Source organism: Morus notabilis, unplaced genomic scaffold, assembly GCF_000414095.1.
Source record: "Morus notabilis unplaced genomic scaffold, ASM41409v2 Scaffold322, whole genome shotgun sequence".
Taxonomy (NCBI): Eukaryota; Viridiplantae; Streptophyta; class Magnoliopsida; order Rosales; family Moraceae; genus Morus; species Morus notabilis.
The window spans coordinates 128,167-153,287 of NW_010359499.1; the positions used below are offsets into that span (position 1 = coordinate 128,167).

Here is a 25,121-nt window from a genome sequence, read left to right on the forward strand (position 1 = left end):
ACACTTAGAAACTGAACAGCCCCTCAAGAACTTGAAGAACTCGAAGAACTCTAAGCCTTTAGTGTAAAAGACTTGAAGAAACCTGAAGAAAAATAACCAGAGTTTTGGCAAATGAGAGAGAAAATTGTGTTTTTCACTCATGGGTTGAATAAAGAAGATGAGGGATATTTATAGCTGAACGTAGTGACATTTTGCCAATTGCTCCTGTACGACGTGCTCTTTAGGAAGTTTGTACACTCAATCCTGATGGAGCAAAACCATCAGCCATCTTTCCGAAGTTGACAAAGAGTTTGGCCGTAACTGTAATGGAAAGTTTATCATGGTTGCTCCGTATGCAAATTGTAGGTGCTCGGCCTGCACCCAATCTCGTTGGAGCAACGCCACCAAACTCCTTGCTAGAAGAAAAAGATAAAGTGTTTGACAAAAGAGGGTTAACAATAAGTTTGGAATTGTGATCAAGAGAATTAAAGAAGCTCTTTGAAAGGTCTTAAAATGATCATGTGTTTTTGGTTAAATTGAGCCATAATTAACAACTCTATCCTACCTTGAACCCAAGCCATTGCAAGCCAATTAAAGTTCAAATGATCCTTGGTGTTGTGATTGATCTATGTTAGTACAGAGTGACATGAAAAGCGGGCTTACATAGTGGTAAAACTCCATTATCTAGAGATCCACTTCTGACAGACTTAGTTGCATCAACTGATCCAAGTGCGAAAGGTTGAATATGAAAGGCTATTCAGACACACTCATGGAGTCTAAGGTGGGATGAAGATTGACATTTAAGTTGAAATTCTATGCAATCATGCTATCTGAAAGTTTTCTTGAGCTACAAATTTTGTGAAATCTCTGAGGCCAATTTGGTAAATCAAGATAAATTGCCACCCACTTGTTGTTTTTCTTTACTTTATGTTTAACGTTCTTTCTTTTCTTTTTCTTTCTTTTGCACGAGGATTAGCAAAATGTTAAGTTCGGGGGTATTTAATAAGAGGATTTATATTCACAATCACATGCTCTAAACTTGACATTAGGTTGTTCTTGAGGTGTTTAGTATTTTGACATGTTTTTCTATCTTGTTTTGTAGATTAGGACAAGAATGGCACTCTTTGATGACTTTGAGACAATCTGGAGATGAAATGGTGTGGAAACTTTGCATTTAGAAATTAGAGCCGCAGCTCCATCAAGCACCGCCATGGTCTTCAAATAGAAATGCAACAGCCATCTCATAGACATGTAGCGCCACTGCGCTACGTTTTTTCTCTATCTAGCGTTGCAGCCCCTTCGTTCCGTGCAGCATTGCAGCGCCAATGAAGTAGGGCCGCGACGCTACTTCAATTTCTTGGGCAAAAAATGCCGTTTTCACTTCTGAAAAATTACCAAAAAAAAAAAAAAAAAAAGCCATTACGTCTTAGGACCTTTAAATAGGCATTTTTAGGATTGAATAAGGGTTTTTTTAAGGATTAAATAGGACTTTTTAGGATTGAAATAGGGATTATTTTCTCTAGTTGAGTACTTATCACTGTGCTTAATACTTCTAATTAATTAGTCACTAATTAGACGATAGGTTAACTATAATAGAACTGGAAGGGGAATTATGTGTCAAATTCATTATTCTTAATACCATATAGATTGCATGTGAGGTAGGAATATATACTGTCATAATTTGTATGGTTGCTATATGAAAATTTCCGGATCTTAATGACTTTTTAATTGCTATAATTTACATAGGAATATAGTGGGTCAATAATTATGGGATTTTTAGTATAACTCAGAATAGAGCATTGAATAAATTACGGATTTTCGACTGTCAACGAGAAGAATAATTTGAGACTGATTAGATAGATGATTCAAAGCATAATGATTTGGTAAAATCAGAAATCCTAGACATCGTTCTTATTAAATTTTTCTTCTCTTCATAATTGCTCTCATTTATAGATAAATTATTTATTTTAATTTTCATTAAAACTCTCTCCTTTTCAACTTATTCGAATAAAGTTAGAGTTAACATAATTTTGACAGTTAATATCAATCAATTCTCGTAAGACGATACTCGTTTATACGAACTTTATTACTTGACAATGAGAATGTGCACTTGTGTTCGCGATATTTTGTTATGAGTTTAGGTTATGTTTCATGATATTTTGTATAATATCACTGAGTTTCGGGTGCAAATTTTCCCAGTATTTATGTGTACAAAATTAAATGTTTTAGAAGTTCTACTGCCTGTTTTTTTCCCCTAAACTTTATTTTAATAATGAGAGTGAATCACAACTAGCATCAAGAAATTATTTGAAGGGAGAGCTAAAACAAATTTACTATGGTGGCAGTTTAAGTTCGATTTTTACTCGATAAAAATAATGTGATATTGATATGATGATTATAATAAATTGGATAGTTGATAAAAAAAATATATATCACAATTAATGAAATTGAATTTTTACCAGGCCAATAAATTTTTATATTTAGTGGTAATAACCACTGATAAAAACGTAATTAGATTGGAGGTTGCTTCAATTAAAAAACATGAAAGAAAGAGACATATGCATTAAGCTGTAATGATTTTGGAGATCTTTCACCAATCACACATATTTTTTTAACTTCACATATTATCACCAATAAGACAGATCATGCCCAACATAAAGGCTTGAAACTGCCCTGAAAGCTGGAATATAAACACGCGAAGCAATTCCAAAACACATAGAAGACAAACGGTGAACATGCATGTATACATGCTCACTTATTTGATTTAGTACACACGCATATATATATATATATATATATATATATATATATATATAATCTTGCTAATCCTCCTCCAGAAGATGAGTTTCAAGATCTTTGGAGACATCAGCAACGAACTCGAGCAATGTATGGGGATCTACAATCTCCCCATGCTTCTTTTCGTACTCCAGAGTCCAATGGACAATGCTGCCCTCGCCACCAACTTTGGGATTTGCTTGAATAGTGACTACAAAGCTGTTGAAATGCTCCATAAGGTCTCCTTCAATCACTCTGAAAGTGATTGAATTCTTCTCGTCGTCTACGGCTTCAACTATTTCCTTTGCAACACAAGGTTTCCCATCTACAATATTTCACGTGTTATACACGTTAATTCTCAGATAATTAAGAATACTACTATATATTCACGATTAAAATTAAAGGAGTACGAATAATCAGCAGATACGAGTAAATCATTTAAAATAAGGACGTATGGAGAGAAATTATAAGGGAAATAATACATATCATGAAAATCGATTTTGTAAATGGCGCTATATGAAACTAAAATATAACTTGTTAACTGTTTAAAAGATGAGACACAATAATGATTTTAGTTTTACAGATTTTACAAATTTTACATACGTATATGTAGACACAAATACACTCATATTATATATATATATATATATATCATCTTACCATGGAAGTAGTTCCAGTAGAGAACAGCTCCTACAGTTCCCCATTCACCCTCGTGTAAATCACAACCTTGAATTTTGTCAGAGGACACATTGGATATGTGATGAGGTTTGTGTTTGAACATGTGATGGAACTTACTAGGAGAAGCCTTGATTTCGACATCCGTCTCAAGCTTACCAAAGACATCATCCTCGAGAAGATGAGTTTCGAGGTCTTTCGAGAGTTCAACAAAGAACTCAACCAATGTATGGGGATCTACAATTTCACCGTGCTTCTTTTCATATTCAAGATGCCAGTGGATAATGCTGCCCTTACCACCAATTTTGGGATTTCCTTGAATGGTGATTACAAAGCTAGTGAAATGCTCCATAAGGTCTCCTTCAAGCATTCTGAAAGTGATTGAATTCTTTTTTTCGTCTATGGCTTCAATTATTTGCTTTGCAACTCTAGGTTTCCCATCTAGTGCAATATTTCGCATATACATGAGAATCACTTGCAGTATAAATATTATGTTGAGCTATACATGTTATACTTACATATTGCATTCATGAATTAATTAGAGTATTATACACATTCATTATATGAAAAAAGTTGAATTATTTGATTACCATGAAAATTTAAAAGGGTATGAATGATCATCAAATGCGAGTACAACGAGCAAACTATTCTGTCTCAGATCATTTTATATGAAGCAGGTAAAGGAGAAAAATAATGAGGAAAACGTTTATGCACATCTTGAAAAACAAAATGACATTCATGAAACTAAAATATAACTTGTTAGAATCTCCAATTGCACATTTGGCATTAAAAAGTGTGATGGTTACATATATTATTTTTATTTGTGTTCTAATATATAATGCTATTTTAAATACTGAGTCCACTTTTTTTTTTCACAATCATTAAACTTTAAAAGTTGTAAATTAAAGTAAACATTTACGTTCTAAACTAATTTAAAAATATAAATATCACAATAACGAAATAAAAAAGTAAACACATCAACTAAAAATATCAAATATCAAACTTACGGTATGCAATCCTTGGAGGCAAATTTGACACAAGTAGTAGATAATAAATTTGGCACATTACATTGGAGAGCGATTTTGTCACTTAAATGCTAAATTTAACATTGGCACACTGATTTTGCATTGTAATAGATTAGATGCTATTAGACGTTTTAAAAAAGATAAGACAAAACAACAATATTAGTTTTACGGATTTTGACATGTATGCATTCATGATATTTGCAACAAATTTTTTCATCATGTATATCATTGCTCTTTTAGTATATACTAGTTGAAAAGCAAATGCTATGCACTTGTGTGTTTGGCTCTTATTTAGAAGATACATAATTAAGAAAAGAGTATTGGATAGGCGGAGAGGAAATAGATCCTCATATAGGGCCATATTCGAGGAAAACCTTATGTTAGCAGGGCAATGAGGAACCAAAATGAAAAAAATAAAAGGCAGGAAGAAAAAAGTCAAAAAGGGACCAAACTGAAGAAGATAAATGTTTTAGGGCAAATAGTAAAAAAAAAAAAAAAAAAAAAAAAAAAAAAAAAAAAAGGATAGACCAAACAAAAAAAAAAAATTGTGGTAAAAAAAAAAAAAAAAAAAAAAAAAAAAAAAAAGAGTAAAATCAAGGATTGAGAAAAAGAGGAGAGGGGCAAGAGCAAGAAAAAAGAAGAAAAAAGAAGAAAAAAAGAAAAACTAAAGACAAACACAAATGTAAAGACCATGCTTACCATGGAAATAGTTCCAGGAGATCACAGCACCCACAGTACCCCAGTCACCCTCGTGTAAATTACAAGCTTGAACTTTGTCAGAGGAGGCATTGGATATGTGGTGAGGTTTGTGTGTGAACATGTGATGGAATTGACTAGATGAAGCTTTGATTTCTACATCTGTCTCAAGCTTACCATAGAGATCAGACGACATTTTTTCTCCTAGAGGATAAGTGACGGTAGCTATATAAAATTAAGCGACTTAGAAGAGGCAGGATATATTGGTGTGAGAAAAAGGCTTTGTAATTATTGCCCTTTTATACAAGAGAGCTGGAAGACATCTTTCAATTCTGCAACGCTTTTCATCCATTCAACACATTCCGTTATATTATTATTATTATTATTATTATTATTATTATTATATATTATCAAAAACATATTTGCTGTATATATATATATAATGATACATCATTTTCAAAGGTTTCTTATGTAACTGCACAAAAAATTTGGCCCGCGTTGAGACTTTTTTAGAAACAATAATAAATATCTGACTGAAATGTAGAAAGACTTTCTTTAACCTCTCAAAAACATATTTGCTTTCTGGTAAAAAATAGGAAAATCTGCAGACATTACCACATCACACCGTATCCAGTATTTTGTATATAAGCGGCTGGCTGACTGTATAACCAAACGTTAATAAACAAACAGAAATAGTAGAAAATAGGTCGATATGAAAAAGTTTAAGAAAGTATATAGGTTAATTTTTAGTTATAAAAATTAATAGGCCATAACTTGTTAAGTTATGGTTCATAACCAAATAAGTTATGGACAAACTTGTCAAGTTATGGTTCATAGCCAAACAAGTTATGTACAAAAATTGTGATTTATGGCAATAACTTTTCAAGTTATGGCTTATAACCAGACAAGTTATGGACGAAAACAGTAATTTGGCATATCTATTAACTTATGTAAACTATTGGCCTATTAATTTTAATTCATCTCAAGTCTTAACCCATTTTCCTCTTTCTCTCCTAAACAAATTAGTCGCTAAGAGTGCTAGTGGCCTTAGTTTTTGCTATGGTAACCAAAAAGGTCACAATAGCGTAATATTTTGTCCTTTTATTACTGCCACATCTTTGTGGTAGTTGATTTTAATTGATTGCAATTCCTCTTTGCTAAGTTTCAAACCACGTGAATCCCGTTGGCTCTTTCTATAATAATTGTGTGATGAGGCCACCTATACTACAATCACATCGAAGGGTTCTTTCTTATGGAATAATAAAAGAGATAATACATTATTGTCAAATAATATATCTAAACTGTCATATTCGATTTGATTTAGTCAAATATGTGTTGTTTTTTTTATTATGCAGGATAATTATAATATAACTCCACTTGCGGACCATATTCTTTTATTTTGGGAAAGCAAATCAAAGTTTAGATTTGGAATTACGGTGGAAATGAAAATCCTTGTTAAAACACCCTTCATTGCTATTAACAGACACTCCCGTGTAAGTCATGTGATCAGAATCGTTGGCGATTAATACTTTAATCGTGAAGATTTTTAAAAAATAATAACAAAAGAGTGTCCGTGTAAAAAAACAAAAAAAGCTTATTAGTATTAGTTCATAAAGCTACATAAGGGACAAGAAACTTGTCCTCAACGAATGAAATTCGGAAGCACATCATCAGCTTTTTCATTATTATTAGTTGAAACACGCGCGTAGCGGGTGAGTATTCTTATATTTTTTAGAGGACTAATTTCTTTGATTTCCTCATTCAGGCCTGTATATAAACTCAAAACAATCTGTAAATCCAACTAATCTCATCCTAACTCAATTCAAAAAAGACAACTTATAACATTATTTTTTATTTTTCAGCCCACTAAATGTCTGGTTCGAGGTGTTTAGGACGGTTTGTGGGTTGAACCTATAATAACCTGCACACCCCACCCCAACCTACACAAACACGCCTGATAAAGAGCCTATGAGTGTAGACTGATAAAGATAGTTATTATTACAGTACTTGTTTTGGATGGATTTGAATTAAGTTTCTAATTTATGTTTGCTTTATGTTTGATGTTGGATGAACTACTTTGCTTCATGTTTGATGTTGGATTGAACTTTAAATTACTATCTATTTGATGATGGACTAATTAGTATTATTTCTATTTGATGATGAACTTTGAATGTTGAAGTTATGTTTGATTATCAGTACTGTTTATATTTGATGATTAGTATTATTTGATGATGAATTTTGAATGTTGGAGTTATTATTTCTATTTGATGATGAACTTTAAATGTTGAATTGAACTTTGATTCTTTAAACGATGAACCCGACCACCTAACTCACCCCACCCCACCCCAACCCAACCTAAATATTATTGCGTTGTGAAATATTTTTAACATCACTAAGACTAAATATGTGCAACCCACACTTTTTAAAGAGTAACAACAAACTCTATTTCGCACTGACTTAACCCATGTACCAGCCATACTCTCATTTATGGGCAAGACCTTTTTCCATTGGTGATTCCCTCAGTATGTTCGTAATCAATGATTCGATACACATTAATATAATCTCTACGAGAGAAACTTTTTTTTATCTTATTAATATGATGGTTTTTCATGTTTAAAGAGTTTATCTATAAGATTAAGATTAAAAAAAAAAATATACTACCAATAATTTTATATTTTTTAACTGTTAAATTTATATTAAAAAATATTTATTTTATATATTTTTTAATTTAATATAATTTTAACTAAATTTAAGAATTAAAAATTAACGTGACTGGTAGACCGACCTACCAGTGCATATCTTCATTTTTAAAGTCGTCTTTAGTTGATTTTTTTTTTTCTGTCAATATAATTATTGATGTGATGGGCTTTTGTTTTTGGTGCTTTTTTTTAGACTTTTCTTTTCTTTAAATCTTAACGTTTTTTTAAATAACCATCGCATATGCGACGCACTAATCGTTTTTACTATTTAATTGTTTGTTTTCTGAGCCCTATTGTTGCATTGAAAATAAAGATAATTTATTATTGAGAGTGTTTGAGTATGAATTATTACATTTTATTTTTAATAAATATTCTTTGTTAATTTAATTATTTAACTAAAAAGATTATGAATTAAGAGTAAATGGTAAAAATTTTGACTCATACACTTTTAAAGAATATTTATCAAGATTATCTATTATTTGGTCTTCCTTTTTTTTTTAATTTTTTTTGCATTACTTTTTTGGTTTATATATAATTAAGAGACTTAGAGGGAGGAAATATTGTTGAGCACTTTTTCTAGCAGATATTCTTTATTCGTAGGTTAATTTTTAACAATTAAATCTTATTAAAATTATATTAGATAAAAAAAAATACGTTTAACAATTAATTTTTTATACATATCATACACCAAAAAGAAAAAACTACCAGTTTTTATTTTTTTAATCTGAGAAATTCCCATATTGCTGTGAGATTAGAGCTTTGTATATGTACTGGCCTTTTATAGAAGAGAGCAGGAGTACATCATGCACAACTCCTTTTAAAATATATATCTATATATATATATATTCTGCAACGACTTTCATCCATTCTACCCAATTCCATCATCTACTACTATTATCATATATAAAATGCTCCTATAATATCACATCACTTTCTCGTTTATCACCTTCATTTATTTATTGCACTAAAATTCATTGTACAGTATATTCCTTGCGTGGATTAGTTTTTTATTTTATTTTTTCTTTCAAAGGTTTCTTATATCATTGCACAAACAATTTGGATCGCGTTTAGACTTTCTTCTATAACTTTTCCGCGCAAAAAAAAAAAAAATCTTAAAATGAAAAATCCACATACACTATATGTATAGGAATGACAATAAAGCGGATTTAATTACTGGGTAGATTCTCCCATCATGGATTTAGAATATTCGCGGTGTCTTATTTACTTAATTAGTCATTTTCTTTGTAAGATAAATAAATAAATAAATAAACAATAAAACCATACAAAACATCAAGTTAAAAATAAAAGAAAGTTTTAAATTTTCATTTGTATTATGTAATAGATTATACTATTACATAATACATCCTTTTTGAATTAGATATGTTATGTATATAACCTTGTTTATGATAATTAATTCTAACTATACTCTATTATACAATCAATTCAATTTAAAATTTTAGTTTAACTCAAGTCCCCTCTAAAAGAATTTTTTTAGCTTGGTCACTGTTTTTGCATTCATTATTTTAGATTGTCGGCTGTTTATATAACCAAAAATGTCTAAACAAATGACCCAATAAGAGTACTAGTGGCCTTATTTTTTGCTATGGTAAACAAAAAGGTTACATTAGTGTAATATTTTGCCCTTTCATTACTGCCACACGAATCCCGCTGGCTATTTGTATAATAATTGTTTGATGAGGCCACCTACACTACAATTTCTTTTTTCTTTTTTATGGAACTAATAAAAGAGATTATACGTTATTGTCAAATAGTGTTTCTAAACTGTCTTTTTTTTTTTTTTTTTTTTTTTGAGGAACTAAACTATCTGATTTAATTTAGTCAAATACGTGTCTCTTTTTCATTGTGCATAATAATTATAATATATTCCCACTTGCGAAGGTATGATCGATCTAGCCATATTCTACTATTTTGGGAAACCAAACGAAGTTTGGATTTGGAATTACGCGTGTAAATGAAAAGTAACGTGGACAGCCAATGAAGTGTAGAACTCAATTTTTAAGAGGAGGGGAAATCTAAAAATAGCTAGGGGGCACAGATGAAAGGGAATCTTCTTTTGCAAATGAGGATTGACTTCCTGAAACTATCAAATTAGAGAGAGAAAGAGAGTTTTAGTGAGAGAAAGATCAAATTAATTAATTTGGAGTTGAAATAGAAATTTTACTATTAAAGACTTTTATTTTATTTTATTTTTAGAGTACGAATAAGGCTCTTTATAGCTTATTCAATAAGATTTTCCCTTTTTGTTTTTTTAGAATATGAATAAGGCTATTTATAGAATACAAATAAATCTTTACCATTGGATTTAAAGTGAAAAATTTAATGGTTGATGCGAACCATTAGATTAAGAGAAATTTTATGATCGGGGTGTACTTTTCACCTTACTAAGAGAAATTTAAAAAGCGCGCGTGACTTATTTTAAATAATAATTATATAAATATTAGAAAAAAAGACTAAGAAAAAAGAGAGGATAGAAGAACTAAAACTAAAAGTGGGAAAAAAAGATCTGAAGCAAAAGATATGAAAAAAAAAAACAACAGAAAAATTTAAGAAAAAAATTTGTGCGAAATGTTTCACAATTAAAGTTAAAATTTATGAGAATTACAGATAAAAGATGTTTACATAAAGATAAATTTGAGAATGAATTGATTTAGTAACTTAATTAGAAAAAAAAAATTTAAAAGTTCATAAAAAAAATATTTAATGGAGATATATTTTAATATATATAAAAATCAATAGTTAAAAGGTGCAATGAAAAAGGGGGGGAAAAAAAAAAAGAAGAGAAAACTTAGAGGGGGCAAACAAAGCGCCCATTGATAGATTAAAGGGAGCTAAAGGGGGCAAGAATGAGTGGCTGGATCAACTATTTAATCACTCTATCGCCTAGGAATAAAATATTCATTACCACATATTTTGTCGTGAAATCAACCATAATGTGCACAAAAAGTGACACAAATGTCGAAGCCAATAATGCATATATATATATATATATATATTATCTGCATATGTCCACCAACTTGGAAATGCACAAACATAATTATATGTCTAACTAAAGTTGACTCAGTACACATGCATTATTGCTCACAACTACTAATTTGTTTTTTTGGCTCTGAACATAACTACTCCTTGGATTGTCGCTCATGATCATAAATATCATGATCTCAGTGAGTTGCCCACTGCCTTTTAAATCAGCTAAAAGGACTGACACGTGGCACTTTTAAAGAAAAATATACTTATTAGTCATCCAGCATAGCCTCCTAAATCAGCTTTACAAACACCCTTCCTTATGGGTTGGTAAGTCTAATCCTCTTTAATACTCCGTTCGTTTTCGAATTGAATTTAGACGCCGAAGTGTAAGAATAACGGATCGTATATAATAAAAATTTTTATAAAATTTTTATTATATTTTATAGATTATATTAATTTATGCACGAATAAATTAATCACAATAATTTATTTAATAAGAACTCAATTAAGAATTATATCTGGCAACCGATTATGATGATAACTTGAGTTCTTTAATTACGAACAATCCTTGCTCCAAAGCTTTGTGTTTAGAAAACTAATGTCTTCCACGTCAATTCTTAGAATCCACAAAGACGTGTGTGTGGGCACACCTGAGACAAAACGGATTAGAATAAATACTCAAATTTCAACAAACACTAACGCATGCACAATGTGAAATTTTCGGAGAAAATTTTTTCCTTCCCACACTATGAGAATTTCAGCCACACTAAAAATAATAGGTCAAAAATTGTATCTCATAATTTTCTATCATTTTCTTATTTACAGAGTAGAAGTCAAACTTCTAGAAGGAATTTAATCTCTATCTCCAAGATAAAGCTTGTTAATTATCTCCTATTTGAATTTGAAATAAAATCTTCTCTTCTCTTTTATCCATTATTGCCGGCCATCGATGGGGGATTTTATCACTGTGTAGGCGCCAATATCAGATAGGAAAGGAAGAGAAAATCATCCTTTATCCTGCAATCTAATTTTGACTCAAATTCAAATTTCAATTTAAGTCAAACTTAAATTAATTTGTATTCTAAATTGAACAACTTATCAAATAAGTTTAAATGGATAAAACTAGATGTGTTCAGATTCAAATTTCAATAATCACATTATTTAAATAATAATTAATTCTCAATTAATTATTTTCGAGTATTTAATTTTAGAATTTCATAATTCTAAAATTCTCATTTTGCCCTTTGTGTCTTGTAGAATTACTAGGACGACACGTGGACTAATAGACCTATAATCCTGAGCTCTAATAAAATTAATAATTAATTAAACACTTTAATTAATTAATTAATTCTATTAATTTCAATAGTTGAGTCTCAACTATAAACTTGGAATTGCACTCTTGAAATTATAGATATAAATTACTTCTAAATTGTGAAGTGTCCATGCGATATAGTCACTGCAAATAGATCAATCCTCCATAAATAATTCATAATTAGAGCTAGGTAAAATTCGTTAACCTCTCTAATTAAATCATTATCCTTGAGTACCATTGATTTTCTAATGAATAATGATTCATAAAACACATTCATGAATCGGAGCTCCTACAGGTCCAAGTACCGAATTAACCCTCAAGAGAATTATTTATCTACTCATATCTCAAGAAGGAACGGATTCCATCTCGTATAATAACATTCCCGGCTACTTACTTTATCATGTCTCCAAAACACAAGGAATAGGATTCAGGATCTCAGAATCTGTATTGATAATTCTATATATGACCATCGATAGACTCAATTAGAATTTCTATACTTAACAGAAATTATTAGAAATTCATATTGTGGCTGTGTTCTTATTCCACATAATCTCATTATGCGAAATATATTCATTCAATATCTCGTCATATTAACAGTGCAGATAATACCGTTCCATTCTAAATGGGAATGACATGTATTAATAATGTTTTAACTAAAGATTCTGAACTTTAATTAAATTCATTATGAACATTATTTTTTGATTATTATCCTTAAACATTATCCTCTCATACATAACACTTATATACAACGTTTAAGTCACATAAATAATCATAGAATTTTCATTGATATTCATAAAATATTCATAAATATATGCACATAAAATAATGAATAAACTCTTTCATTAAATAAATAATAAATATCATATTACATCTCATGCTTCTAGGACACCATTCTCAACAATCTCCCACTTGTCCTAAAGCAGGTAGAATATGTCTCCAATCCTGAAACTTTCTAGGTGTCTATGACTGATCTATGTCTGGAACAACTTCCTGATCAGTTAAAGATTTTTGGAGTCAGGTTGCTTTCCTTTTGCTACTTCACAAGCTGCAACACGTTAACTCTTAATGGTAGAATTAGCAATCACACTTTGCTAACAACCTTTCATTTCATGACTCATTCACCTATTGTGAATACAGATTTAGATGTCGATTCTCAAAATCCATACATGACTCATAGCCAAAGTCTGTGTATCAAGCTAAAAGACAACTCTTTCACTGACTAAACTATCTTATAGTTTCTTGCTTTTCTCATACACTTAAGGATACACTATAACGCTACCCAATGATTGAATCTTGAGTTTAACTGACAACGATTGACCACTCCCATTGAATATCACATATTTGGGTTTGTAAAGAATATGAACATCTTCTTTTCTTTCATTTGATACATCTTGATTTTGATCAAATCCATAAAACTTAATAGCCTGACCAAACCTGATGTTCTATGACCTAGAAGTCTGCTTCAATCCATAAATAGATCTCTACAGCTTGCAGACTTTCTGCTCTTGGTCTTTCTCTATGTAACCATTTGGCTTATCAATTTAGATGGTTTCCTCAAGATAACCATTCAGAAAAGTTGTCTTGACATTCATTTGCCATATCTCATATTCAAAATATGCTGCTATGGCGAGGAGTATCCTGATGGACTTAAATATGGCTTTAGATAAGAGAGTTTCCTCATAGTCAACTCTCTATTTCTGGGTGTAATCCTTCACCACTAGCCTTGCTTTATAAGTCTCTACTTTTCTATCTGCTCCTTTCTTTCTCTTGAAAATCCACTTGCATCCATCGGGTTTTACCCTTCAGGTAGACCTACAAGTTTCCAGACTAAGTTAGAATACATGGACTGCATATCGAGTTTCATAGTTGCTTGCCATTTCTCCTTATCAGAATCATCCATCGCAACCTTAAAGGTCAACGGATCCTCCTTACCATCATCAACAATGATGATCTGTGCTTTTCCGGTATACCAATTAGGTAACTTGCTTACCCTCCCTCCCACTACGACGAGGTGCCATAGAAGTTTGATTAGGAATCGTGGTCTTATCTCTTAGCATTCCAACAACTCTTGTCAGTTATGGTCTAATCTTATTAGAAAGTAACTTTTCCAGAACTGCTTTGCTTCTAGGCTTTAAAAACTGTCATATAGTCATGCTCCAGAAACGTGACATTTGTCGATACAAATACCCTTTTATTCTTGTGACTATATAAAATAATCCTTCTATTGTCCCCATTGCATATTCCACAAATATGCATATTTCTGATCTTAGTTCCAACTTCCTAGTCTATTGTTTCATCACATGAGCCGGACACCCCCATATGCGAATATGCTTCAAAATTGGCTTTCGACTATTCCATAACTCTAGGGGTGTCTTTGGTGCAGACTTAGATGGTACTAGATTCAGAATATACACGGTGGTTTTTAGGGCACAACCCCGGAACAAAGTAGGAAGTGAAGAATAACTCAACATTGATCTTATCATGTCGAGCAAAGTACGATTTCTCCTTTCGGCTACACCATTCTACTGTGGTGTACCGGGTGCAGTCAATTGGGATACCACACCTTCTTCAATCAAGAAATTCCAAAACTCTTAGTCCAGGTATTCACCCCATCAATCTGATCGAAGTGTCTTGTTTGATTTACCTAACTGTTTTTCAACTTCTACTCGGAACTTTCTAAACTTTTCAAAAGTTTCAGATTTCTGTTGCATTAGGTAAAGATAACAATATCTCGAATAGTCATCAATAAAGGTGAGAAAATATTCGTAACCTTCTCTTACTTGGATGTTTAACCTTCCATATACATCTGAATGTATCATCTGAAGAGGTTATGTGGGCTTTTATCCTTTCAACGTAGAAGGCCTCTTGGTCATTTTACCTCCCAGACAAGATTCATAGATTGAAAGCTTACTAAATTTTAGTTCACGTAAAGGACCATCCTTTACTAGTCTTTCAATCCTGTTTGGCTAATATGAGCAAGTCTAAAATGCCACAGATATGTGTTATTTATCGTGAGAGATTCTTTTGCTTCTTATTCTTAGGTTCGACAACTTTTGAACATTTCAACATTACGGAGTGAGCCAGGCATCGGTTTAAATGGTATAAACTATTTTCCAAATATCCAGAACAAATATCGGAACCATTCTGAAAGATGTGGACTAGATTATTATTAAAGGCAATTGTTCAAATAATTTGGAATTACAAATCAAATTTCTCTTTATGCTTGGAGGGAAATAAACATTGTTCACAACAAGGTATTTCTAAAATTGAAGTCTAACTTGTCCCGCTGCTTTTGTCGATATCCTCTCGGTATTTTCACTTTCATTGTGTAGTCCCTGACGACAAGTTCTTTGTAAGAACTAATATTTTACAAAGAAAACTAAAACATGATTAGTTGCTCCCAAATCAACTATCCAGGATGAGAAATCACCCTCTACTAAAGATGTTTTTAGAATTAGTAAATCTTATTTACTTTGATTCTTCTTCTTTATTTAGGTGGAAATAATTTCTATTTAAGGGCTAAAACTTAATAAAGAAAACAAACATGATTAATTATTTCTGAATCTACTATCCAGGATAAGGAAATACCCTTTTAACTAAAACTTATTTTTAGAACCGAAAAATCATATTTGCTAGGGTTCCTTTCTTTATTTCAGAAAATAATTTCCTTGTAAGAACTAAGACTTAATAAAGAAAACAAACATGAGTAGTAACTCCTAAATCAACTATCTAGGAATGGGAGTCACCCTTTACTAAACATGTTTTCAGAACTAGCAAATCATATTTGCTTGAGTTCCTTTCTTTATTTCGGAAAATAATTTCCTTGTAAGAACCAAGACTTAATAAACAAAACATGAGTAGTAACTCCCGAATCTACTAGCCAGGAATAAGAAATCACCCTTTTTACTAAACATGTTTTTAGAACTAGCAAATCGTATTTGCTTGATTCTTTTCCTTTATTTTGGTGGAAACGACTTTCCTTTTGTCTTTTGGTCAGGGCCCTTACAATATTTAGCGAAACCTTTTATATGGATTTCCATATATGATATCTGATGACTGCATTATCTCATAAGTTGTCTCCATTCCTTCATGCTTCCGGTGAATTACCACACATAACCCTAGCTAACAGTTAGCTACAGTGGTTTCGTTAGGGACAGGAGGACAATCCTCTAGTTGGGACAAACTTATATTCCTCACATGAATGTGAGTTGTTTATGTTACTTTACCACTTTGCATAGTTTATCTCTAGTTAGTGTTTCAGTTTCATGTAGTGAGATTATAGGATTTGACATATTGTTGAAAATAAGTAGAATATTTATCTAATCAATTTATGTGCATGAATATCAAAACATGTAAATTTAGGCACAATTAAATATGATGCATGATGCACATGAAAAAAATACATAAATCATGTTTTAATTTTAAGTGCCAACGATAATCTAATTTACCACAAATAAAGTGTACCTTTGGGTAGTCAAATTATTTACAAGTTGAACCGAGACTCCTTAATTAATAAATATAGTCAAAATATCTCATATTTTCATATTTATTAACTACTATTATTTTCGTCAAAATATAACTAACAAACTTTGATTATATCTTTATGAGTGTAAACCACCGTTTCAGATCCCATGGACTTAATTCTGGATTGCTATCTTTGGGTAGTCAATTAGAAAATACATCCTGAAATCCTATCTCTAGGAAGCCAACCTTGTTATTGACCCGGCAAGAACACTCTCCTTTGGGAGGGCGAATCAATGTTGCCGTAAGCCCCTCTCCGGATTTCACGGTGTTGCGCTAACGGTGGAGACCAGTGGGTCGTATTGTCATACAACCCTCTCCTACTCATTATTTTGTAAATATGTATTTTATTTGAAAATCATCTCATGTTTTTCAAATCCCGAAAAATAAACAATTTATTTTTTGGATATGTGAAATTCTAAAATTTAACTCTTAAAATAAATTTCACAAGTAACATTATATTGCAAATCAATTTTACAACTTAAATCAATTTAATCATATTAAATTAATTTTAGCGCATGGTTCTTATTTTATTTTATCATTTTAAAACTCTTTTAAATAAATAAATAAATAATAATAAATGCGCATGTATGCATGACATGTTATAAAACATATGAGTATGCACACTATATCTATATGGCATGTTATATGCAAGGATATATAATATATAATTATCAACATAAAATATAAATATATGCAATCGGCTATTAAAATGGAATTTGACCGGGTCCCATGGAAAATATAATTACAACCAAATTGAATAAATAAATAATTACAATAATTATTTTCTTCCGTTACATTAAAAGGTCTTCGATTCTTGAATTCTTCATTCATCGGCTTTGCTCTTCATCTTCGGGTCGGATTTCACCTTATTCAGGGTCCGAAACTCTTTTGGGTCTGTCGGCACGCATTACGAGGGTATCAGAAACCTTGGGCCCATTGGCCGCGTCTGGGGTGCTAGCCGCGCGCCTGGGTTCACGCGCGGGATGGCCACACGTATAGGCGCGCGTGCAGACTAGCCGGGCACTGGGCGCGCAGGAGCGCGGACTGGCTGAGCGCTGGACGCGGGTGCGGGGAATGGCCGTGCGCAGACTGCTGTCTGGGCACTTCTTCTGGGTAGATCTGGGGTTATTTTTGGTAGTGGTTGCTCTTGATCTTCCGGGCTTCTTTTGATTCAAAATCGAAACCCTAATTCTACCCAAATCCTTGAATTACAATAATTCTAATTCCCGAATAATAATTACAAACAATTTAATTGAACGAATTTAATGTGATTCATGGATCCATATAATTAACGACCAAATCCATCATCCATACATTCATCAACATGAATTAAATATAAACATCCATAAATGTAAGTGTTTACCCATCTCATACATACATAATTCAATATCACATATTTAATATATTAATTTTGATTATCAAATAATCAGAGCATAAATTAATATCATCTATAGACGGCTCTGATACCAATTGTTGGTTACCAATCGAATTCAGACGCGAAAGCATGGGGAAAGCGGATCGTGTATAACAAAAATTTTCACAAAATCTTTGAGATACTTTATAAATTATATTAATTTACGCACGAATAAATTAATCACATTAATTTATTTAATAAAAACTCAATAAGGAATTATACCTGGCGGCCGATTAGGATGATAACTTGAGTTCTTTGACCACGAACAATTCTTTCGTCAAAGCTTTGTGTTTAGAAAACCAATGTCTTCCACATAAATACCTAGAATCCACGAAGACGTGTGTGTGGACACACCTGAGACAAAATGAGTTAGAATAAATACTCAAATTCTCATAAACACAAACGCACACACAATGTGGAATTTTTGAAGAAAATTTTTTCCTTCCCACACTAAGAGAATTTCGGCCACACTAAAAATAATAGGTCAAAAATTGTATCTCATAATTTTCTATCATTCTCTTATTTATAGAGTACAAGTCAAACTTCTAGAAGGAATCCAATCTCTATCTCTAAGATAAAACTTGTTAATTATCTCCTATTTGAATTTGGAATAAAGTCTCCTCTTCTCTTTTTTCCATTATGGCCGGCCATAGATAGGGGATTTTATCCCTGTGTAGGCGCCAATATCAAGTAGGGAAGGAAGACAAAATCATCCTTTATCCTATAGTCCAATTTTGACTCAAATTCAAATTCTAATTTAAGTCAAACTTAAATTAATTTGAATTCTAAATTGAACAACTTATCAAATAAGTTTAAATGGATAAAACTAGATGTGTTCAAATTCAAATTTAAATAATCACATTATTTAAATAATAATTAATTCTCAATTAATTATTTTCGAGTGTTTAATTTTAGAATTTCGTAATTCTAGAATTCTCATTTTGCCCTTTGTGTCTTGTAGAATTACTAGGACGACGAGAGGACTAATGGACCTTTAATCCTGAGCTCCAATAAAATTAATAATTAATTAAACACTTTAATTAGTTAATTAATTATATTAATTTCAATAGTTACTCCATTATAAACTTGAAATTGTACTCTCAAAATTATAGATATAAATTACTTCTAAACTTTGAAGTGTCCATGTGATATAGTCACTGCATATAGATCAATCCTCCATAAATAATTCATAATTAGAGCTAGGTAAAATCTATTAACCTCTCTAATTATATCTTTATGTTTAAGTACCATTGATTCTCTAATCGACAGTGATTCAAAAACACATTCATGAATCGGAGCTCCTACTGGTCCAACTCACGAGAATTATTTATCTACTTCTATCTCAAGAAGAAATGGATTTCATCTTGTATAATAACATTCCTGGCTACCTACTTCATCATGTCTCTAAAATATAAGGAATAGGATTCAGGATCTCATAATCTATACTGAGTAAATCAAAAGACACAAATCCATAAATAGGAGTCTCTTAAGAACTCAGGATTAAGATCATTCTATATATGACCATCGGTAGACTCAATTACAATTTCTATACTTAACGAAAATTATTAGAAATTCATATTGTGTTTGTGTCATTGTTCCACATAATCTCATTATGCAAAATACACTCACTCAATATCTCGCCATATTTACAGTGCAGATAATATCGTTCGATTCTAAATGGGAATGACATGTATTAACAATGTTTTAATTAAAGATTCTGAACTTTAATTAAATTCATTATGAACATCATTTTTTGATTATTATCTTTAAACATTATCCTTTCGTATATATACAATATTTAAGGTCACATAAATAATCATAGAAGTTTCATTAATATTTATAAAAGATTCATAAATATATGCACGTAAAATAATGAATAAACTCTTTCATTAAATAAATAATAAATATCCTATTACATATCATGCTTTTAAGATACTATTCCTAACACACTCTACACTGTGCACACGAACCACTCTAGACCTCTTTCAATTAGCTGATTTGCGCGTCGGAGTGCCTGTAGCCGGCACCACATCCTCACCCCCAGCCTCTTGCTTTGTTTTGTTTATTTTGCATATGAAAGAGAGAAAACGACAAGCTTTGCACTGGTGCGACGAAAATCTGAATTAACTGTGTTTGCAGTTCATAACCTAATTCTCTCGTTGCACTATACAACAATGGCTTGGAGTTGGTCGTGAGGAGAATGTTGCACAGTATAAAGCCAAAGATTTAAGGGTGTGTTTGGAGGATGGGTTCAAACTGCTCTGGATTAGATTTAAATAGTGTTTTCACTCAAAAAATTTGAATTTAAAAAGTTCTTATATAATCACTACAACAAAAGGGTTATTAGTGACGATATTATTAACGATGACAATTGTCGTTTCTAATTATAGTATGTTTGAGATGACATGTCGTCGCAATAAAGGAAAGAAAATTTGACTTTAAAAAGTTCTTACACAAATCGTAATAAAAATAAAAATTCGAAAGAAAAAAATAAGGAAAATAAAAAATCTAAAGTCACACATTGTCGATTTGTTTTGTTTTTGTAAATAATTTTTTTACTTTCGATTATAAACGTTATTTTTTGTTTTTTGTTGAAATTATTTTTGTTATTAAATTAATCAAAAGTGATCATAGGACATGAACTTGTTGCTAAAATTTATAAATGTAAAAATTCATAAAAAATGAAAAAGAAAAACAAAAGGAAACTCGAGCCTCCACAATTTGTTCTTTTCACAACTCAAACTCTTTCGCTATAATGTTTTTCCTCACAAAAATTCACATTCAACTTTTTTATTACAGTATTTTCTCACTCTTTCACGTGTCAATTGTCGTCACAAATACTTTTAGAATTTAATTCTCTAAAAAAAAGGCAGAAACTTTGGCGGTTTCCTGAAAAATATTTGCGATGACTTTATTAAAAAGTCATCGCAAAGAAGGAGCATGGTATATTCCTCAGGAATATTCTCAGAAATATTAATGAGGTGAAAAAGAACGATATCGTTTTGAAATTAATTGAATGTTAAAGACATGTTACAAAATAATTTGTGTTAATCTTCATAAAATTGGATAAAACTTCATATATTCTTTGTTGCGGAGATGTCTATGGACAATAGTTGGATATATTTAAGGATCCAGTTGTCTGATGAGTATTGGGATGGTTTGTGTGCTTTTATTGAGATTGGAAAGAATTATGCAAATTCAACCGGGGGTATTAGTTGTCTGTGCATCAAGTGTAGAAATCATGAGATGCTGCCACCAGAAACAGTAAAAGCGGGCATACATCGATGAGGTTTTGATACAAGTTACACTACACTGATTCACCATGGTGAAGTACGTGTTGCTACAGTTGTCAGTGAACCGGTTGACGAGATGTTTACAGTGCTAAATGATGTGACTGAAATTAATGATGATCATATAGAAGCAGTTATAGAAGATACTAATTACAATAATTTAAGGATCTCTTATCCGAGCTCCAAGTCGAATTGTATGTGGGCTGCACTAAGTATTCATTGTTGACTTTTCATTGAAGATACTAATAATATTTACGACGACTTTGGGTTTTTTGCAACGACTTTTCATTGTTGTTAATAAACTTGTTTTTTGTAGTGAGTATTTTCTCTTAAAAATTTAAATTTTGGTATAAACCACCTGATTTACACTCACTTTACAAACGGGCCCTAAACCTTACCATTATCATGCCTATATTGCATATACACGTGCGCATGGGGATACTATATATATGTGTGTGTCCATGTATATATAAGAATTATGTTTAGTCTGCATCTCTGATAATTAGTCAGACACATATAATTTTTTTCATATACCCGTACAACATCATCTGTACATGCATGTGTGTAACACTTTGTTTGTTTTAGTGTAATATTTAATAAATATAGTCTACCACATATAATACTAAGTGTTATTCAGACATACGAAAAAAATTATATTTATCAAACTGTACGAGTGTCCAACACATGTAAAAAGTTATATATATATATATATAGGGTTATTTTAATCATCCTCTCCTTTTTAAATTACCTAATTTAAATTCAAGATTAAATAAAGAGAAATTAAAATTCTGGAGATCTTTTAAAAAAAAAAAATAATAATACTCATTAAGAGAAAATTAAAACAAAAACAATGATTTTTTTATTAAAAACTATTGGGAATGGTGTCCTGAAAACATAAAATATAATTAAAGATTTTATTATTTAATTAATAAAATAAAAATTTCATTATTTATGCGCATGTATTATTGAATACTTTATGAATATCATTGAAAATTCTACGATTATTTATGTAACCTTAAATATGGTATATAAGTGTTATATACTAGATGATAATATTTAAAGATAATGATCAAAATATAAAGTCCATAATGGTTATCGATTAAAGTTTAAAATCTTTAATTGATCACATTATTAATACATGTCATTTCCATTCTGAATGGAACGATCTTATCCGATCATTGATATGTCGAGATATCGAAGTGAGTGTATCTTTCATAATGAGATTATGTAGGACTGAGACACAGACAAATTATGAATTTCTTATAATTTCCGTTAAGTATAGAAATTCTAATTGAGTCTACTGATGGTCATATATAGAATGATCTTAATCCTGTGTTATTAGTAGACTCATATTTATAGATACGTGTCTTTTGACTTAGTCGGTAAAGATCTCGACAAACTTAGATCTTATCCTTGTATCTTGAAGACGTGAAGAAATAGGTAGCCAGGAATTCTAATATTACAATACGGAATCCATTCCTTCTTAAGAAAGAAGCAGATAAATAATTCCCTTGAGGGTTGATTCGGTACTTGGATTAGTTGAAGCTCTAATTCATGAATGTGTTTTATGAATCACTATCAACTAGAGAATCAATGCTACTCAAGGATAAAGATGTAATTACAGAGGTTAACAGATTTTATCTAGCTCTAATTATGAATTATTTATGGAGAATTGATCTATATGTAGTGACTATTTCAAATGGACACTTTAAGTTCTTAGAAGTAAATTATGTCTATAATTTGGCGAGTGTAATTCCAAGTTTTTAGCGGAGTAACTTTTAGAATTAATAGAATTAATTAATTAATTAAAGAGTTTAATTAATTATTAATTTTATTAGAGCTCAGAATTATAGGTCCCTGAGTCACCTGTCATCCTTGTAATATTTACAAGACAAGATGAATTATCAGGATTTTATTTCACTCGTGAATAATTAATTGAGAATTAATTATATATTAAATAATGTAATTATTTAATTATTTTGTCACACACTGTAGTGGGACCACATGGAGTGTGTGACACTGAAAAAAATCCCACTGGGATTTAGTTGCTTGCTCACCAAGTAATCCAGTTTACTTGTTCGACAAGTTTTCCAATTAAATTCAAAAGTGAAAGTAAGATGTTACTTTATTTGGAATTGAAATTAAGCCAAAATTAGAAATTAGATTAAGGAGGAATTTTCTCCTTCCTTTCTTAATGTTGGCCGGCCACCCTATAGAAAATGGAAGGAAATTTTGTGTCCAAAATTAAAAGGGAAATTATTTTTAATGAGATTAAAAATATAGTAGTTACCAATTTCCTATTCCTTTGTATAGAAGCAAACAGGTTCTCCTAATTCTCTATAAATAGGAGACAATAGAAATTGGAGAAGGGGATTTTGATCTCCTAAATTCCCTAGGTTGGCCAAATTTATTGAGAGAGAAATACATGCGTTTATAGTGAGGAAAGACAAATTAGCGAGTGATCATAAACGATAGTTCTACCCTAGAGCCCACACTCAAAGTGTTGCAAGTTTCAAGGAGTAGACGTGGAAGATTCGGGTATTCTAAGAAAGCTTGGAACTTGGATCGTTTGTTGGTCAAGGAATTCAAGTTATCTTCCTAATCGTTAGCAAGGTATAATTCTTGTACTAAATTAATTAGATTAATTTATTCGTTGTAAATTAATATATTCTATAGTGTTTACAAAAAAAATATGAAAATTTTTGTTCGGACCCGATCCTTATTTCCACGCTTCCGCACCCGAATTCGATTCGGAAACCAACAAAAACAAGAATTAGATTAAGAGAAAAAACATTGGATTCAACATGAAAAATTTAATGGTTGATGTGAGCAATTAGATTAAGAGAAATTCTATGGTAAGAGGTGTACTTTTCTATTTACTAAGAGAAATTTAAGTTGGTACACAAAAATTGGGATTTGAGTTGGTGTCCTTAGCACTACTCAAGGAAAACAATGAATCTTTAGAGCGGGGAAAAAATAACATGAACGTATAAATCTTTAGAACTGTAATGAGAAAAGTAAAGATAATGTGGACAACAAATGAAGTATGAAACTCAATTTTAAGAGGAGGAGAAATCTATAAATAGCTAGGGGCCACAGATGAAAGGTAGGGCTGGCAATCTGGGTAGCGACACGACGATAAAACTTGAAATTCGCACGAAATTAGTGGGTTTGAGATTACTATAAATGAGTTTGGGTTATAATTGGGTTGACACGATTAACATGATTAATATATGGGTTGGGTTAGGGTTAACTTCTTAACATGAAGTGACATGAATTGACACGATTAACTATATGTATCATTTGTAATTTAATGATATGTGATATAGCATGAAAATGTATATGACATATTAAATACAAATCATGAGAATTTTATTATTTGTATGTAAAATTCATTTACTTTTCTTAAATGAAAAGATAAATTGATCAATAAGCATGTTAAACCAGTCATGACCGTGTTAAATAAGTCATTATTATATTAATTAGTTATTTAATATATTAATTTAAATAGTTATACGGGTTGACCCAATTAACACGATTAATAAATGAGTCGTGTTTGAGTCAAAATTTTTGACATGTTTAATAAACTTGTCGTGTGTGGGTTGATATTTTTTGACTCGATTAATAAACGTGTTGACACGAACACGACCCACTAATACGAATTGCCACCTTTAATGAAAGGGAATCTTCTTTTGCAAATGAGGATTGACTTACTGAAACTCTATCAAATTAGAGAAAGAAAGATAA

The 25,121-nt window shown here is 31.0% G+C and overlaps 1 protein-coding gene across 1 annotated transcript; it reads right to left on the reverse strand.

Moving 5' to 3' along the window:
• Positions 1–2,801: 2,801 nt before the first annotated feature.
• LOC21401839 (MLP-like protein 28) lies at positions 2,802–5,463 on the reverse strand. The gene is made up of 3 exons (XM_010094643.2): positions 5,154–5,463; positions 3,415–3,870; positions 2,802–3,079 (listed from the first exon to the last, which is right to left on the reverse strand). Exons 1-3 carry the CDS (start codon positions 5,344–5,346, stop codon positions 2,802–2,804), a joined length of 927 nt encoding a protein of 308 aa, XP_010092945.1. The 5' UTR covers positions 5,347–5,463.
• Positions 5,464–25,121: the final 19,658 nt, after the last annotated feature.

Excerpts from the sequence above, each read along its gene's own strand:
- LOC21401839 (XM_010094643.2), bottom strand. The coding sequence starts at position 5,346 with ATGTCGTCTGATCTCTATGGTAAGCTTGAGACAGATGTAGAAATCAAA. Across the intron at positions 3,871-5,153 it reads CTCCTGGAACTATTTCCATG|ATGGGAAACCTAGAGTTGCA; the intron begins GTAAGCATGGTC and ends ATATTGCACTAG. Across the intron at positions 3,080-3,414 it reads CTACTGGAACTACTTCCATG|ATGGGAAACCTTGTGTTGCA; the intron begins GTAAGATGATAT and ends GAAATATTGTAG.